This window comes from Haliotis rufescens, unplaced genomic scaffold, assembly GCF_023055435.1.
Source record: "Haliotis rufescens isolate VD_foot unplaced genomic scaffold, xgHalRufe1.0.p SCAF_17, whole genome shotgun sequence".
Classification (NCBI taxonomy): domain Eukaryota; kingdom Metazoa; phylum Mollusca; class Gastropoda; order Lepetellida; family Haliotidae; genus Haliotis; species Haliotis rufescens.
In genome coordinates, this window is record NW_025963857.1 from 14,887,041 (window position 1) to 14,905,862 (window position 18,822).

Here is an 18,822-nt window from a genome sequence, read left to right on the forward strand (position 1 = left end):
TGAGATATTACGTTACATCCGGGCACTCATTACATGGCCGCCTCTATCAGCTGGTCCCCAGGGAAACAACAGTAGTTGGTAATTGTTTCATTTGGTTTGATAGAATAACAATCAATTTAATGCATTAAAGTAACGAGCAGGTGTGCTATTGTGCCAATGTAATGTGACATCAAAAGAGTGACATGTCTTGCTGTGGATTCTTGTAAATCAGCTGTAGACGTAGTAGTGTAGTGTATAGCAACTGCCCTTCTGTAGACCTGTGGACGTTGTAAAGGTATCCTGTGCTGAGCTAGAAGTACTCGTTTTCACCCAAAACATCTTTTATGGTCACTGGTGTGATATTTCCGACTGTTCATATATGCTCACTGGAATCCCATCATTAGAGAAATGCTACACACGTTCTACCGATTTTTTTTATCTGACATAAACACACGAATAGTTTTTCTCCAATAAGATACTCATAGACAGGTGTACGTTAATTCGTAAGACAAACGAATTCGTACCATTAGAAATGAGCAATTTCGTACCTCAAATCGAAAGTAATTTCGTAACCCTATGCAATAAGCAATGAATAACAGATAATAATAGATCTAAACAACATATATTTATGTGAATGTGTAAGGGTTATATTTTATTTGAAAAAGAACATGTTCAACATATGGGGTTTATCTGTTGACCAACGCTAGTCTTTAAGAAAACACAGTTTCAATTGACAATACTTTGGAGGATGCAGTATGCATAAATATTGTTTATGCAATATACACAATATTATGCAATAATTGCATGGTGATAAATTTGTTTTATGAAATCTCAACAGCGTCTGTTTTGTCCTCTATCCTCATGCGTAGAATGAACTACTCCACTGTGACATCACACAACTTGTTGTAGGGAGAGTATAACGATAAACATGGCCGTCTGAAAAGTATGTTTGGAAACCTATAATCCAACGATAATATTGTCTTATAAACAAATATTTAGAAATATGAAATAGGGTAACATTTGTTTCTTTTTTTTAGGGTTACACATTTTCTAGGGAAATGATTCCATTTGGGCTACAAAATTACCACAATCCCTCATAGACGAACATTTATTTTTAATTTGAGGTTAAAACAATATTGTCGCCAGTGTGGATACCTTAGCCCTGATATACATGATATAGTTGCCAGTTCAAATGGTCCAGTTAATTTCTTCAAAATGTGCCACTGAACCATTAAAATGAAGACAAGCTTGTTTGGCATGTTTAGTTTTTAGTATTCATATTCATAGTCTATGTTTCTTGTATTCAGTCATCAAGATGTTCTTGAAACTAATATTAACACCTGAACACACAAATCATACTGCATGCAAATGTTTTTGTTTCATTACTCTACACATAAACACAATCGTTCACAATACCATGCTACACATTTCTATGATTACACTACACTACAATACATTCATCATGTTCATTATATTTCTTCGCATACAAATATATCTTTGACTTTAAACATGATATGGGTTGGTCTTAGCAAATTCTGCCTGTATTTGAACCCATATTGCTGTGCTTACCAATATTTGGAAAATTCAAGTTACTGGTATTACCTGGTAATAGTCAAAATTGCTTGTAGCTGGCGTTATGCTTCACTGACAGCTGATTTCTACTGCACTGGAAGGTGTCAATGCAGCTATGTGAATCACATTCAAAAGTATACAGTATATATTTGGTTGGTTAAATATTTGACCATAGTATAGTGCCAGTTTCTATTGCTGCTTTACTAATCATGCTAATGAAGCTAATTGACAGATTAAATTTAGATAATACTGATAGATAAGTTCAAGATGCAAGTGTCATGGATTCAGTTTTCTCTGTAAATACATACATGTAATGTTGTACAGTATATGAATCAGTAATAGGGGTGTTCAAACACCAAAATGTCCTTCTTGTCCAAGGCAAGTAAACTTTAAAAATCTACTTGTCCAGTCTGATTGTCAACTTGTCCTGCTTAATCAGAGAAAAGAAGAAAACTTTATTATCTGAAGCGAAAGCTGATGGGAGATGTGCAGAATAAAAAAATGACTAGTCAGGCACATGTACATCATCTGCAGTTGACAAAGACACGATACGTCTTCTAAGTTCAAAGTTAACACCAATGATTTTCGTACTTGCCCAAGGGGAACTAAATTACCTGTTACCTCTTGCCCGACACTTTATTTACACAAGTCAGGCAAGTCGGGCATACTTATTGAATACTCCTGTATACATATATGAGCAATATAATGTTTTACATGTTCTTCAGAAATTAATATGTTACAGTCCAATAGGTGAACAGTTTGACTTGTGTAAAGCATCAATTTCATTCGTGCCATCTTTTTCAGAAATTATTCCTGATTCATTGCAAGAGGATGACATAAGAAACAATGGCTGGTAGTTTCCTGAAGGGACAGCTTGTCAACAACTCCGAAAGCACCTTGAAACGTCTGTGGTCTCTCTATCGCAACTCAACACTCAGCGATGTGCAGCTGGTTGTGGGTGGGGCGGTCTTCTCCGCCCACAAGCTTATCCTCAGTATGTGCAGTGATGTATTCAAGACCATGTTGACAGATTTCAAATGGCCTGAAGCATTCAAAGAGCAGATTACTCTCACTGAAGAACCCGAGTGTGTGGACGTGTTTGAGGACTTCCTGGAATACATGTACACTGGGCACATCCACCTCAGTAACCATACAGTGCTGCCTGTGATTACACTAGCAGACAAGTATAATGTCAAGGATCTCTCCGAAACCTGCGTCTCCTACATGTGTGATAACCTTGATGCTGTGGGCGATAATCTACAAGTAGTCTCGTGGCTACAGTATGCTCGATTATGCAACTACCGAACACTAGAGGCAAAATGTGCTCAGTACACTGAATGGAACTTCCAGAAAGTTGTTCAAGGTAGAGACTTTCTGTCAATGAATGGGTCCACCTTGTTTGAATTTCTATCCAGTTCTGAATTGGTCGTTCACAGTGAATATAGTCTCTTCCTTCACCTCAAACGATGGTTGCTAAGCAATCAAGCTCATTGCCGAAAGTGTCCGCGTGCACGCAGGGTTATGGTAGAAAAAATGGCTGGGTGTGTACGTTTCAATATGATGACGTCTGCCCAATTGGAGCTTTTGTGTCAGGATAATTTCATCCATGAATATGCAGACATCTTTGAAGAAGGCCTGATGCAGGCATTTCAGTACCATTCCATCACAGCAGTAGAATACTTCACTAAACTCGACGAAAAAGACGGAGGCATGTCCAGCGCTTCACCAGATAGTAACTCATCAGATCCTGAGAAAGTCGTTACCTCATGTCAACCATCCAGTAGACCTAGAAACTACACATGTGAAGACTGGAGCTGTCAGTTCACTCTAGAAAACTTCTCCTGCCTGGACGATTTCACAACCAGAACATTTTTCTTCTCCACGCCTGTGAGTAGCTCAGCTGCAGATGACCATGCATGCTGGGACTGGCAAGTGGATCTTTATCCCAAGGGCGTCCGCTTCCCCAAGGCTATCATGATCGGCATCTTGGAGAACTATGAAATTGACCAGCACGAGCATCACATCACGAGGCTGGGCGTCATGGCCAAGTCCGTCCACGGTGAGATCCGCAATGTCGAAGTGTCAATCCTAGCCCTGGCTTCGGGCATCAATGGCTCCGAATACATCCGAAATGTTGTGAAGAAACAATGTATTTTCGACTTTGATGGCTGTCTTCATAATCTAGATGATATTGTTCCATTTGATGAACTGATGGCAGCAGGATCGGTGTATCTCACAGAAGAGGACCGTAACACTTTCAAAATCCTCATCATCATCAAGCCAGTTAGATGATGTCCATCAACAGCATCTGCCAATGTTTGCCATAATAAGCTCCAGGTGCTTTTCTTATGTGCGGTGTGAATTTATTCACATGTCTTATCCCTGTTATCAGCATGACTCAGTGTTTTATTTTGTTATCGCTAGGGTAGATATACCTAATGTTTACAATAATATTTCATGGCAGTGTTGTTAATGACGGGGTTCCAGCATTTCTTGAATGTTGGTCATCATGATCCATCCACACTCTATTCCTACATGTCATGATATGTCTCATCTGTAACCATGGTAACACCTGAAACTAATGCAAATAATAAACCACATGATATTCAGTGACCATAATGACCATGTTAGTATTTTTATTTTGATAATTATTATTAACATATGACAGACTGTGAGAGAAGCGTACTTGAGTTGAATTTGGAAGGTAAAAAGCTACAAACTTATGAGATCTGTTCTCAGGCAAATATTCCCTGTTTTAATGATTTTGAGAAAAAAGAGCAAGATGAATCTTTTTTGTGTGAAAAATGTGTTGCTGAGATGTAAGAATTTACAGTTTTTGTCTCGGAAAAGAAATTAACTGTTTATGGCATGAGTATTTCCATAACCCTGTAACCATGGTAACGTGTGGGCATAGTAGAATTGTCTAGAAGTAAGACTTTATGTTCTTCGAATTATTTAGCAGTACAACACCTGTCATTCAATTAACATGATTACCAAAGATTAATACTAATTCATTTGTACAGCTTGGATTTGTTGAACAATGATAACAATCATAAGAATTCACATGATTCAGATATTTTGTTAAACCATGCTATTTTAAAAATCTTTGATAGGCATTTAGAAGTTGGAAGACCATGAATACATGACATTTTTGGGGAAGTTATCCATAAAAAAGTATCATGTATTCATGCTATTTTTGTGCTTAAGGAGGGCAACTTTTTGTTAGATTCCACAAAGGAATAAAATGTTTTGTATGAAGGAGGTTGCTTTTAATTGGAACAAAATAGAATATCAGTTTTATCTGGGTATGATGGGCCAGATTATTTTTGTTAGAAAACAATCAAGAAATAATATGTCAGTAACTTAGCCTTGTTAGCTTGCTTTGTTATTATTGATATGTATTTTATATTGATAATGCCTCATAGAAATGGTATTAACAAGTTGTGAACTTGATGATGTGAGGCTACCAGAGGTTTAACAATATGGTTGGATCGCGAAATGATATGTATCCCGATACTATAGGTGCGATTATGATTCGTACCCCTATAGGGCCAATAATACAGTACCTTTTTCATAAGTTGATATTCTTTCTTTTTTCAGATAAATCACAACCCTGAATCATTTGTTTTTAAATTTCTTAAATCGAAGATAGTATATTGTAGGCCAGAAACATTAGGCTAGAGGACACTGTGGATGTTATGCTATTTATAGCCAACCGGGAAATACTATAGCATGATAGACTCTGTGTAATCTGTTATATTTCATGTTTTTACACCAATATAACTTGTAACGTTGCATGATGTAATGTATTGTATTTATTGTATGTATTGTGATATGGGGGTTGTATATCAAAGTATTATAACATGGGCCTTGTATCGGGATACAATATTGTATCGCCATATTGTTACACCAATAGAAGACATTTTAAAATTGTAGATAACACATTAACATCAATAACACATTTGAAGCAGAGTAAATGTGACGTTAGTCTGTCGTACAGACCCTGAAACAAGTATATCCAATACAGCCCATGCAAGTCTATAATATTTGGCAAGTGAAGATTACTCTGAAATGAAGAGAATCTTTGGACTCCTTTTTAATATGTTTCATAACTATAGTTTACAACTCTTTTCATCTGTAGAGTGTGTTCATTTCAGAGACTAGATGTTAATCTAATGTTACCAATGAATATTAAGATAATTTACCATATTCAACGAAATAAGCGCCCTACTCTAAAAAGCGCCCACAGCGATATTTGCTAATATATTGGTTAGTGAACAATCTCAATTAGCACACCTTCCCATTGATCAGTGTGCACAAGACTTATTTATTCGTGTATAATACGCACTTGTGTGTTATAAGCACCCTTAATTATGGGCAATTAAATTATGGAAAATATATCTGTCATGTATAATACACACAGACTTTTCTTTTGTATTATTTCAGGCTGTTGGCATAAACCACGAAATTTACGATCTTTCAACTCTGTTTATTTTTCTCACCAAAACTATATTCTACTAAGAGCCCCCTATTTCTAATTCTGAGAGCGCCCTGGGCGCTTATTGCGTTGAATACGGTATTCTAATCATGATGATCATGTTTCAGCCAACACATAAATTGCCATGATTCCTATGCAAATCACATCACTTAGAAGTTTGAGATGCTATGAAATTTAATAATTAATGGTATCGTGAAATTGTAGCAGGGCGTGGAGTCGTCCCACAGATGACATCCTTACCTTGTCAGCTTGCTGACGGGGTTAACCTCTTTGGTCATGTGGACAAGGCGTCCGACCTCTGCTCGGAAGGTCCTAGGTTTGAACCCTATCACGAGACTTGGAAATTTTATGGCCGCTACAAAATGAAACCGTACAGTTTGTGTAAATTATGACTCCTTCCTCTCTACCACCACCCTACCCCACCCCCATGTGAAAAATGCAAAGGCAAGATACTGATAAGGCTTCCGTTCTAACTTAAACTGTTTAATGCCTAAAATAAACATTGAAACAGACATATGGCATTGCAGGGTTTTTGAAAAGAAAAAAGCTTAATGACCTGACTACCCTATTTTGAAATTAGTGTATTGTTTTTATTTGGACTAAAGATCGAGAAAACTCCATGGTCAAGTGTTCTTTAGATACCCATGTCTTATATGGCCCCTCTTGATGCACTGTAACGCAGAATCAATGTGAAACAGTAGTACAGTCAAGTCCCGTTAATCCGGCATGGTTGGTTGCATACGATTATGTCGGTATAACAAGTATGTAGGATAAACGAAATTAAGTAGTATCAAAGTTTGTGACTGAAAATCAGACAACTACACGATAGATAACAATTCAAACACGTTGTAATAAAAAATGAAATATTCATATTGTGATGTAACGTTGTTAGCGGAAAATGTTTTCTTATCATGCAACCTCTAATACTTAACATCTGTATGACTGATTCAAAATACTTTAAAAAACAGTCTGGAATTGAAGTCGCCAGTATGAAACTAGAGCCGCAAAGCTCAAGAAAGCGTTCTTGGTGGCCAATGTTGACTTCCTGTTAGTCAGACCGCCTCCATGGTCTAGTGGTAGAGCGTCCGCCCGGAGAGCGGGGTTTCAGGGGTTCGATCCCCGGCCGCGTCATACCAAAAGACGTTAAAAGATGGTACTTGTTGTTACCCTTTCTGGCACTAGGCATTAAGGGGGTAAAACAAGGACCGGTCGGCTCGGAGTCAGTATACTGTGTCTGAGTAGGGTATTCATGTGAAACTGCGGTATGGTATCTCAGTGAGCTAGCACTATAAATCAGCAGCAGTCCGGACTAGCACAAGCAGCCACACTTCACACACGTACATGCACATCGCTATATAAGTGCAATAATCTTTGACGCGATGTTATACCCCATTTCACCTCACCTCACTCCTGTTAGTCAGTTATGTATGTATGTATATTTTCTGGACCTTTTGATGAAAAAACATTGTTTTATCATTGTAATAGTAGCATTGTAACTGTGATAAGGTGATGATCACGTTTGCCTTTGCACAATGTAGATTTTACCTTTATCATGTTTATACAACGTAGTTTTTTGCCTTCTCGCAATGTAGAGTTCTTTGAAATCTTTGACATGACGTCAAGAACTAATATGTCCGCTATCTCTGAGGTGAAGCAGGTTGGATATGAAGGAGTTAAGGGAGGTAACTCTGATTAGTTTTGCAAGTGTTGAGTTCTGTCTTTTCAAACAAGGATCTTTTTTGATCAAAACAAATGGAAAAGTATTTTTGCGGTATGCTGGTATTTTCCTTAATGGAGACCATCACAAGAGTAGCTCATTGTGATGTTAACAGTTGATATATTGATGTTTCATTAATGAAAAGTCAAACACTTCAACAAAAAAATGGTTCCTCTGAATAGACAAATCCTGGGTGTAGAGGAATTTTCATTTGTATTCATACTACTAAAACAGTTAAGAATCACCCGATTCTTTCATATTACTATAGTAATCTGTCATGGCATGACAAGATCAACTAAAGTAATATGAAAGAATCAGGTGATCCTTAACCTTTTTCGAGTAGTATATATAGACACAGCAGTAATCTCTCAAAGGTCAGGTTTCTGGACAAATGATGTGTCACTGTATGACATCATCAGGTAACCAGATATGAACCAGTATTAATAATTCAATAATAGATTTTCACCCACATGTGAGGGGTATGTTATTTTTCATATTTTATTTTAAACAAACTGTTCAACACATCTGTGTTCATTAAATATGGAAAGTTTGATTCACATGAAGCACTAGGTAGGACTTTGAAGGTGTATTTCACCATGCAATGAATGTAAAGTACATAGTGAGTGTCTTTGTCCATGGATACATAGGGACCCTGGAATGATGTGAGGTGGGGTAGTGAAACGTACGGAAGCCTTTTAGCATGTTTAGGGCCATTTGTTTTTTGTTTTGTTTTTTTGTCTTGAAATTTCAAGATGTTATGTGGAAATTTCAAAATGCTGAGTTGAAATTTCACGATGCAATGTAGAAATTTCAAGATAAGTTAGTTAAAATTTGAAGATAATAATCTTGAAATTCCAAGATACTAAGTTGAAATTTCAAGATATCAACTTGAAATTTCCACTTATTATCTTGAAATTTCAACTTGGTATGTTTCTTGAAATTTCAACTTAGTATCTTTAAATTTCAACATAACATCTTAAAATTTCAACTTAGTATATGTGTATCTTAAAATTTCAGCTTATGTATCTTGAAATTCCAAGTCAGTATCTTGAAATTTCATTATAACATCTTGAAATTTCAAGTTAGCATCTTGAAATTTCAAGAATGAAAATGGCCTAAAAGGCTTCCGTAGACGGTGGAGGTGAAGATGTAATAATTGTGACAATTTTTATCGGCCTTACCCCGGTTAGGACCCGGGTTTGTTTGACCATGTCAAACATCAGACCTAGTTCTACCTACACACCACTGGCATTGCCTAGAAGAAGCTATCATGCCATCTGAAGCAATACTCCGAACATCCTATACATCCTATACAAATTATCAGATAATATATCAGACATTTTAATCATCTTTTCCTCTCAGTATTTGTTGACTTGCTGTTTTGATTGTTTATATGCTGATTTTTTAAAATAAAATCTAATTTGATTTTGGGTACTTTTGTTGTTTGTGGAGGTTTATGAAAATTGGACGATCCTCCTTTGTTCTCAGGTCCTCAGAAGTGCTCTCTGTATCTAGTGGTAGAGGGTCCGCCCGGAGAGAGGAAGTTCCGGGGTTCGATCCCCGGCCGCGTCATACCAAAAGAGTTAAAAGATGGTACTCGTTGTTACCCTGTCTGGCGCTCGGCATAAAGGGGCTAAAACAAGGACTGGTCGAATCGGAGTCAGTATACTGTGTCTGAGTGGGGTATTCATGTTAAACTGCGGCATGGTATCTCAGTGGGCTAGCCCTATAAACCGGCATCAGTCCGGACTAGTACAAGCAGCCACACACACGCGCATGCACGTCGCTATATAAGTGCAATAATCTTGGACGCGACGTTAAACCCCATTTCACCTCACCACCTCTGTATTGTTGACAGGCTATGATGTAATCGAAATAATGTTTGAGATCTGCATTACTCCCACATCAAGCTGACACGCCGTGATATAACTGGAATACTGCTCAAAGCGGCGTTAAACAGAACTCACTCACTCACTCACTCATTCACTTAGTACCTGTATTGTTGAATTGCCACCTTTGTTACCAGGGTTCACTTGCACGAAGCGATGGTGCTACGATGATTATACTTAACATATCAAGGAAATATCACGAGTTTCAAACAAGAAATGTCGCCTACAAATGTATTCAGTAAAACACTTGGCAATGTACGTTGTAACAGCTATGCATGTCATGCATAGTATACTATGAGTCCCAAACTTCCATCACTACAGACACATTAGCCATGCGTCTGTTTTATACAACTGGAATAAAACCTATCTGATCTCAACCCAAACGATATGACGTCAACTTGATACTAGCTTCAATCGTAACTCATATTTTGACATCGACTTATATATATAGCTCATGCACTAGGATTGTTTTCTGAAACATGAAATGCAGGGGCGGTTCTAGGATTAAAAAAAAAAGGAGGGGGGTCAACTTGGGCCATTTGTACCTTCAGGTGTGCGTGTGTGTTAGGGGAGGGGGAGGTGTGTGTATGTGTGGGGGTGGGGTGTGTGTTTCCACCCCTAAAGTCTCTATGGTGTATTCATCTTAGCTACCCCAAATCTTTTACATGCATAGGCGTGCACTCTTTCAATAAAGTCTAACTTCATCATAGTTCATATCTCAGACCCCGACATCAAAATAGGATTAATTTTTGTATCGAAGATCTTAAAAAATGTATCAAAGTTGACATCACCAAGGTTTTTGAGATTCCTTTAGAATGCCATAGAAGGAATTTGTCTGGGTGGCAGCTTGTATTGAATGGAAATTCCATGACAGTATACTGGAAAAATAGACGCCCAGATATTTGTACTTAGTGACATCTTATAATTTGCCTTTATAAAAAAATATTTTGATGATATACCCCTGTTTTTTTAAAACAATTTGCTTATTTTTTCCCATGTTCACAAAACTGTTCTAATACATTCATTTGTTTTAATCCAGTTATGGTGTTGGAAATAATTACACTATCATCAGAAAATAGCAGTAAAAACAGTTGTACAATGTCGGGATTTTACTTTTCCATTGACATTTTATAACTAAGGGCGAGATTCTTAAGTATAAACCACAATTTATCACGATGTACAGAGTCGAATGCCTTGCTAAAGTCTACAAATAATCTCCCCCCATATCTTTGAAAGATATATACTTTCTCTGAAGCCGGTTATCAATCAAATCCCTCTCTTTACATTTCTCGGGCATACTGTTTGTGACCTAACGCAATTATGATGTTCTTTCCTTATGACGTAGCCCGTGTTCTTCACATTATGACGTCATAGCATTTTCGATTACGTCATTTAACTACAACCCATGTTGTGACAAGATGGCGGACACATGACTTCTAACAAATATGCCGGTTACCCCCGTCGAAGGTATGTACTATGAGGTGTTTGTTTGCCTGCAGCAAGAGGCGACTATTCTTGTCGTATGAGACGTCTAACGGGATCGGGTAGTCAGGCTCGTTTACGTGGTTGATGCATGTCATTGTATCCCACTTACGGAGATCCATGCTCATGGTGTCAATCACTGGATTGTCTGGTCCAGACTCGAATATTTACAGACCGCCGTCATATACCTGAAATATTGCTGAATGCGGCGCTAAAAAACAAACAAACAAACATATTTTCACTTAACTACTGACTCACCTTGAAAGTTAAACGACCGGTAAAAGATATGTATGTCCTGAGAGAATAACCGACAAATAATCCTCAGCGAAGCTCCCCGTCCAGTGTAGGTTCTGAAAGCCATGTGATATCCGATTCGTCTTCCAGCTGAACCCCCGACCTTAGATGAGTTTGATCTGCTGCTAGAGGACAAGGCCTTCGTGGACCACTTCAATGTCTTCCTGTCTCTACCCGTGAGTACCTGGACGTATAACATGTCCCTGGAGTCACTGACCACCGCCCTGTGGGACCCGGATGAACTATGTTGTTTGTCTATAGCGGCGACGTAACTTGATTGATTGCACATCATCGATATCCGTGAAGATCCGAGAGAACAATAGCACTTCGGCAACACATGCTTGCCGTAAAAGGAGACTATGCTTGTCGTAAGAGGCGAGTAACAGGACCGGGTGGTCAGTCTTGCTAACTTGGTCGATGCATGTCAGCCTATCCCAATTGCGTGGATCGATGCTCATGATGTCAATCACTGGATTGTCTCGAACAGACTCGATTATTTACAGACCGCCGTCATATAACTGGAATATTGCTGAGTGCGGCGTCGAACAACAAACAAACGAAGCATGTCATCGTTTAGATGTTTGAGCATGTCATCGTACCCTGACGACCTGGACGTTGCTTATAATATCAATCACTGGTTTGTCTGACCCATACTTGACTATTTACAGGCAGCCGTGATGTAGATTGAACATTCATGACTGCTGCGTAAAACAACAGAAAAATTTAACACACCTCTCCTGCGGGGATTCCGAGACCGAATAGGTGACAAGTAGTGAGTGGGTTGGGGTTAACGCCGCTTTTAACAGTATTCCAGTCATATCACGGCGTGTCAGCTTAATGTGGGAGGAAAGCCCCAAGTGATCCAGGTCTTAGACGTTTACCACTTCGGTGAAACCCACGAGCACGGGTATGGTGCTGACAAACCTAGAAACATAATCGGGGTGAACCGGGATTCGAACCCACAATCATAGGTTTCTGGCGTGCCCAAGGGACGCAACTCTGCACAGCGAATCGCGGCGCCTTAGACGACTGGGCCACCCGTGCCCCCACGTCCCAAGTAAGAGTGGACTCCCAATGGGATCGGGTGTCACAATGTGTGCCTCATACAATCAACTCGGTTATCCACTTGTCGTCGTAACTGGAATATTGTTGCCTGCGTTGTGATAGACAACACACTCACAACTCACAAGAGGATTATACAGCTGGAGACACGCCATCTTCCCAAGGCAAGGGTGTGAACTGATTTTAAAGTCCAGTTTCCACTTTTAAAGTAGGTTAACTCCCTTGCCTCGGAAAGATGGAGAGGCATTATAACATTGATTTTCGTATGCCAAATAACTTCAGATCGACCATAGCACTGCTGGAGATCAAATCAAGTATAAACAAATCAAGTATAAACAATCCCATGGGCTAGAGAGTATATATAATGATAACTGTATTTCTGGGACTAAATGTTTATTGTGTCATACGTGGGGGAAGAGGTTGGGTCCTGGGTTAAGCCCTGGAGTAATCGTAAAACTTATTGATGACCCCAATGTGCCGACTTTCATCTCTGCAGGTGTTCGGGCAACAAGCCATCTACAGCTTCAGGGAGAAAGAGTTCGAATTCGATCCCCCAATCCGGCGCCGTCGATACGTAAGTGGTCATAGCTTATTGCGTCGCCGCAATTCCGTTCCCTTCGAGTGTTGCGGTAAAGTAGTGAGTTCTCTTTGGCAAGCAATGGAATGGAGCCATGTCTGAAATTAAATTCGAACCATGATACTTTCTTATATCATCAGAAGCAGGTGCCTTTTATATACTGACCAAAAAATATTAAGGGTGAAGAATACTTTTTGGGATATTTTTTGTAGTGAAGACTGATCACACAATTTCCATCTTCCCGAGGTAAGGGAATTAGCTGACTATAACATTCCAGTTTCCACCCTTGCCGAACTACGCTGGAATTGTGAAGTTGTATTTTGGATGGAATAACGATTATGATTAGTCCAATCAAACTCGCGTAACGAAATCGACATCCGGTTTGTAAACTGCATGTACATAGTTTTCGGTCGTTTGCAGGATTTGCAAAGCATGTGTACCGACAACAGATATTTTCAAAATCTTTTCATGTTTTTAACCAGAGTGCTCACGTTATCTGATGCACTTCGCGAAGTAAGACCCGTTTTATTTCAAAATAGATCTTGATTATCGATCATATCGTTTTGAGTTGGCGCCGCGCCATTTTGTTTGAAGCAAATGCAGTTATATGAAAGGTGGAATCTGAGTGAGTGAGTTGGGTTTAACGCCGCTTTGAACAGTATTCTAGTTATATCACGGTGTGTAAGCTGAATGTGGGAGGAAAGCCCGAAGTGATGCAGGTCTCAGACGTTTACCATTTCGGTGAAACCCACGAGCACGGGTATGGTGCTGACAAACCTAGAAACATAATCGGGGCGAACCAGGATTCGAACCCACAATCATAGGTTTCTGGCGTGCCCAAGGGACGCAACTCTGCACAGCGAATTGCGGCGCCTTAGACGACTGGGCCACCCGTGCCCCCCTGAATCTGATTGGTCATTTTGAGGGACATAGCAGGGACATAACTCGTAATAGTCACTGGTGGCGCTACAATCTGGCCCAGTCTACTTCAACAAGGGTGGAAACTGGACTTATATGGTCCGTTAACTTCGTTGCCTCGGAAAGATGACCATTTTTTTCAAAATATCCCCAAACATATTCGTGATCCCAAAACATTTTGATTCAGTATCGTAATACAGAGTGACAAGGCGGTGTGTTTTGTCTGAGTTGATCAAATGCAGCTATATTTTTTCTCAATATAAACACATTCACAAATTACTAACGTTTCCTCCTCTGTCGTCTCCAGTTCATCCACCGACGGTCTGTGATCAACTGGTTGCGACTGGAGCGGTTTCCCTACTTCCGGCAGACCCGCCTATACGTGGAATACCTACTTTGCACTAGACTAAGGGAGGTCGGCTTCCACGTGCAGGATGCATCCGGAAAAGGTCGGGTAGGCCACAACAAATTGATGACTTGTTCGTCCGATTGTTTTGTCAAGAGGACAAGGCAGGATAAGCACTCATTTTTTGCCCTCACGATGTTCATAATTTATAATTTTAAAAATTATTAACAAAACATTTAGAATCTTTCCAAAATCCAAATATCCAAATAAAAATAAGAATTTAAATTTAAAACGTCTTTTACACCTGCATATTTTGGTCTAATTATCCCCCGCCCAACGAAGTTGGCGGGGGATATAGAAACGGGCTCCTTCCGTACGTCCGTCCTTCCGTCACGTTTCGTTTCAGGAGCATAACTCATAAACCATTCAATATTTTTTCATGAAACTTTGCAGGTCTGTCAGGTACATGCTGAACTGGTGCCTTTTGCTATTTAGAAATTTTAGAAATGTTTATTTTTTACGTTTCCATGGCAACAAGATGGACTCAGGTTCTGTTAGGGTAGGGTTCGTTTCCGGAGCATAACTCATAAACCGTTCAATATTTTTTCATCAAACTTTGCAGGTCTGTCAGGTACATGCTGAACTGGTGCCTTTTGCTATTGAGAAATTTTAGAATTTTTTATTTTTTACGTTTCCATGGCAACAAGATGGACTCAGGTTCTGTTAGGGTAGGGTTCGTTTCCGGAGCATAACTCATAAACCGTTCAATATTTTTTCATGAAACTTTGCAGGTTTGACAGGTACATGCTGAACGGGTGCCTTTTGCTATTTATAAATTTTATAAAAAAAATTTTTTTTACGTTTCCATGGCAACTAGATGGATTTAGGTTCCAAACTCTTCTTTTTTTTACAATTTCCATGACAAGTTCCACCTCGGTTAAAAAAGGTTAGGGTTTGCAACAGGGGCGGGGGATATAGCCACGTTAGTGGCAAACTCTTGTTACAATTTCAGTGGAAGTCCAATATGTGTTAAATGACTGCTTTTATTGGTTTTCTTTTCCAACAAGCGTTTTTCTCATAACTGTAGCCACACGTCTGTTCTTGATCACCAAATAAGGCAAAGACTTGACAGTGTAAGGTAGACAAAAGGGATAGATGTCAATAAAACGGTCACGAGTAACATTTTTTTCAGATCAGCCGGAAACACCCGAGGCGACACGAGTGTTCACGGTGAACCTTCTGAGTCACGTGGTGGGCACGCAGCTATTCCGGGAGTCGATGCGCGGCACCAATGGCGAGAGAGTCTACAACTGCTGGGTGGACATTGGAACCTTAAAGCAAACCACGGACCCCATTCGGCAACGACAACAGTTTCAACGCATCAATAAGTTGTACATCGCCGACGGTGGTCCCCAGGATCTTAATGGGAACAAGAAATATCTCGTTCAGTATGGTACTAATCGTGAAAAAACGTTGATTCGGAATATCAGAACCAAATTAATATGCTTTAGAGATTTGAAATTGATCATTATAATATTTGTGCCCATTTTCCAAAAGCGAACTTGACGTACACATACTTTACATAAACTGAGGGGCAAAAGAAACTATACCTCTCAGTTCATTCTATCATATACATATATATATACTACGTTTATAACGAACACGCTTATAACGACTTGACGGATATAGCGAACTTACTTTTTTGTCCCGACTATTTGCTGTAGTTATGCTGTATATATGCTAAAACGAACTACGGTTATAACGAACTAAAATTAGTGGTCCCTTTGAGTTCGTTATATCCGTAGTTTACTGTACAAGTATTTGATTTTCAATTGAAAATATCTTAAGTTAGCGATATTATAAAAAAAATAAATAACTGTTGTGTCAACCCTTAAAGAATACTTCTACATGGTTTTATTTAAAAAATATAATTTGAATTATAACGTATACAAGTTTATAAAGAATTTTGCATTATACACAACTGCTGACATTTTATCATTGAAACTCAATAAATTTGCTTTTTTCGGCAAAACTTTTATTTTCACACATCGTAGGGTCATGTGGTTGCAATTCATTTTTTTTACCACAGTCTACATTGAACCAATGTATTTTTATCCAAGATTACCAAGTCAGACTACTTTTTACAAACGGAATGAGTGAGGGTTAAACAGAAATAATCAGATTTAACAAGTTTTTTTCAATTTCCACTTACATAAAAAATATACTCGGTATACTTTCTTTTGTCCTTCAGTTTACAGCAATATGTTTCTAAAACATGAATGAGTATGTTGGGTTTGGGTTTAATAAAACTATTCACTTTATTAGGGCAACTGAATTTCGAGATTTTGGACAAGAACATAACAGAGGTCATAGGAACGTTGTCAAGGCTGCCATACACTGACGATGTGTTTACTCTTGACGCCGAGGACGCCTTGACGACGCTACAGGGGCACCTGCTGGAGCTACTCAAGGGGTACTGGGTCCCTCGCCACGTGCTGCACGTGCTCAACACAACCAACGTTGAAGTCCTGAAGGTAAGCAATATGCAATATATTGTCACGAAGTGAGTGAGTGAATGAGTGGAGTTCAACTTCGCGTTGAACAGTATTTGATTTTTGTTTGTTTGTTTGTTGTTTAACGCCACACTCAGCAATATTCCAGCTTTAAGACGGCGGTCTGTAAATAATCGAGTGAGGACCAGACAATCCAGTGATTGATATCATGAGCATCGATCCACACAATTGGGGTACGATGACATGCATCAGCCAAGTCAGCGAGCCTGACCGCCCGATCTCGTTAGTCGCCATGTATACTCTACGGCAAGCATGGATTGTTGAACACCTATTCTACCCCGGATATTCACAGGTCGTATTTGAGTATTTGAGTTGGAGCAAGGCGTGTCAGATTAATGTGCGAGTTGGGACGGTGAGGTAACCTAGACATGCTGAAGATCCGGGTTCGATTCCTAACATGGGTATATCCCGCCGCGAGATTGATGGAATATTGCAAAAGCGGCGTAAAATCCAACTTATTCAATCGTACGAGTACCCACAGGTCGTGTGCACGACCACGGGTATGGTGCTGACAAAACCTCGAATGATAATCATAGGGGATCTGACACCGTCATCGGATCTTGACACGACTAAGGGGCGCAACACCGCACTTGATACTCAGTTTGATACTCACGTATGTTACTGATGGTGACTAAGCTCTGTAGAACCATATTGGGTGTCTTTCAGCCACTCTTCAGCAGGTGTGAGGGCGAAGATTTAAGTTTTGACGAGGTGGACCGAATGGTCAGGTGTCGCCGGATGTTCCCGAGGTTTGTCATCGCTCAGCCGGAAGCTTTTGCCGTCCCCACGGAAGTGTTCGCATCCATCACAGAGAAGGATGACCCTCGCCTACCGCAACCCTCTCCCGACGTGTTCGAACCCAGGGAGGTGAAACTGGATGATCTGCTAAAGCTCTGGGGAGGTGAGGATATGTCTGACTCGGAGGGAGAGAGTTTGGTCAACAACGCCGCTTTTAACGATATTTTACTGAAATCACAGGCCAAAATGACGTCATCGTTTGGGGTGAGCTGAAATGGGGTAAAGACGTTTCGTGCAAGTTTATTGAACTTATATAGGGACGTGTGTGCCTGCGTGTACTAGTCTTGAATAATGCCGGTATTTCTAGTGCTAACTAGAGTGAGTGAGTATGGTTTTACGCTGCTTTTAGCAATATTCCAGCAATATCACAGAAATGGGCTTCACACATTGTACCTATGTGTGGAATCGAACCCTGGTCTTCAGCGTGACGAGCGAACGCTTCAACCACCAGGCTACCCCACCGCCCTCTAGCTAGATATACCGTATCGCAGTTTAACATGAATACCCCACTCAGACACATTATGCTGACTCCGAGCCGACTAGTCTTAGCCCCTTCATGCTGAGGTCCAACAACAAGTACCATATTTTAAAGTCTTATTGTATGACGTCATCGGTGATCGAACCGCCAATCTTCCGCTCTCCGGGAAGCCGGTCTATCAACTAGACCAAGGAGGCGGTGCAAGCTACGGTCAACATTAAAGACAACATTATAACAACGTCATCGTATGGCACTTTGGTGAAACCCAGTACGATATGAAACTAACTGATAGACCAGGTTTCAAAATCGGGTCGTCTCTTGGATTCAAATCCACAACCTGTGGTTGTGTATGTTCAGGTGGCCATCCGATTCCCCTTGTCTTGGCTTGACGGACTGAACGTATATGTGTTTCTCATTTGTTTCAATATCGCAGTTTTCTGTAATTTTAAATATACAGTAAACTACGGTTATAACGTACACGCTTATAACGAACTGACGGATATAACGAACTTACTTTTTTGTCCCCACTATATGTTGTAGTTATGCTGTATATATGCTTATAGCGAACTACGGTTATAACGAACTAAAATAAGTGGTCCCGTTGAGTTCGTTATAACCGTAGTTTACTGTACTAGTATT

The 18,822-nt window shown here is 39.7% G+C and overlaps 2 protein-coding genes across 2 annotated transcripts in view; both read left to right on the forward strand.

Moving 5' to 3' along the window:
* Positions 1-19: 19 nt before the first annotated feature.
* LOC124140873 (BTB/POZ domain-containing protein 17-like) lies at positions 20-6,859 on the forward strand. The gene is made up of 2 exons (XM_046508685.2): positions 20-78; positions 2,356-6,859. Exon 2 carries the CDS (start codon positions 2,398-2,400, stop codon positions 3,841-3,843), a length of 1,446 nt encoding a protein of 481 aa, XP_046364641.1. The 5' UTR covers positions 20-78; positions 2,356-2,397; the 3' UTR covers positions 3,844-6,859.
* A 4,178-nt stretch (positions 6,860-11,037) lies between these two features.
* Positions 11,038-18,822, forward strand: part of LOC124140874 — a 30,545-nt gene continuing 22,760 nt past the window's right edge. Inside the window, exons 1-7 of the mRNA XM_046508687.2 lie at positions 11,038-11,122; positions 11,522-11,607; positions 12,990-13,067; positions 14,296-14,437; positions 15,527-15,787; positions 16,660-16,868; positions 17,574-17,808. Coding sequence (XP_046364643.2) covers positions 11,101-11,122; positions 11,522-11,607; positions 12,990-13,067; positions 14,296-14,437; positions 15,527-15,787; positions 16,660-16,868; positions 17,574-17,808 — 1,033 coding nt within the window. The 5' untranslated portion in view covers positions 11,038-11,100. The remainder of the gene's footprint in view (positions 11,123-11,521; positions 11,608-12,989; positions 13,068-14,295; positions 14,438-15,526; positions 15,788-16,659; positions 16,869-17,573; positions 17,809-18,822) is intronic.

Coding starts and splice junctions, on each gene's coding strand:
- LOC124140873 (XM_046508685.2), top strand. CDS start 2,398: ATGGCTGGTAGTTTCCTGAAGGGACAGCTTGTCAACAACTCCGAAAGC.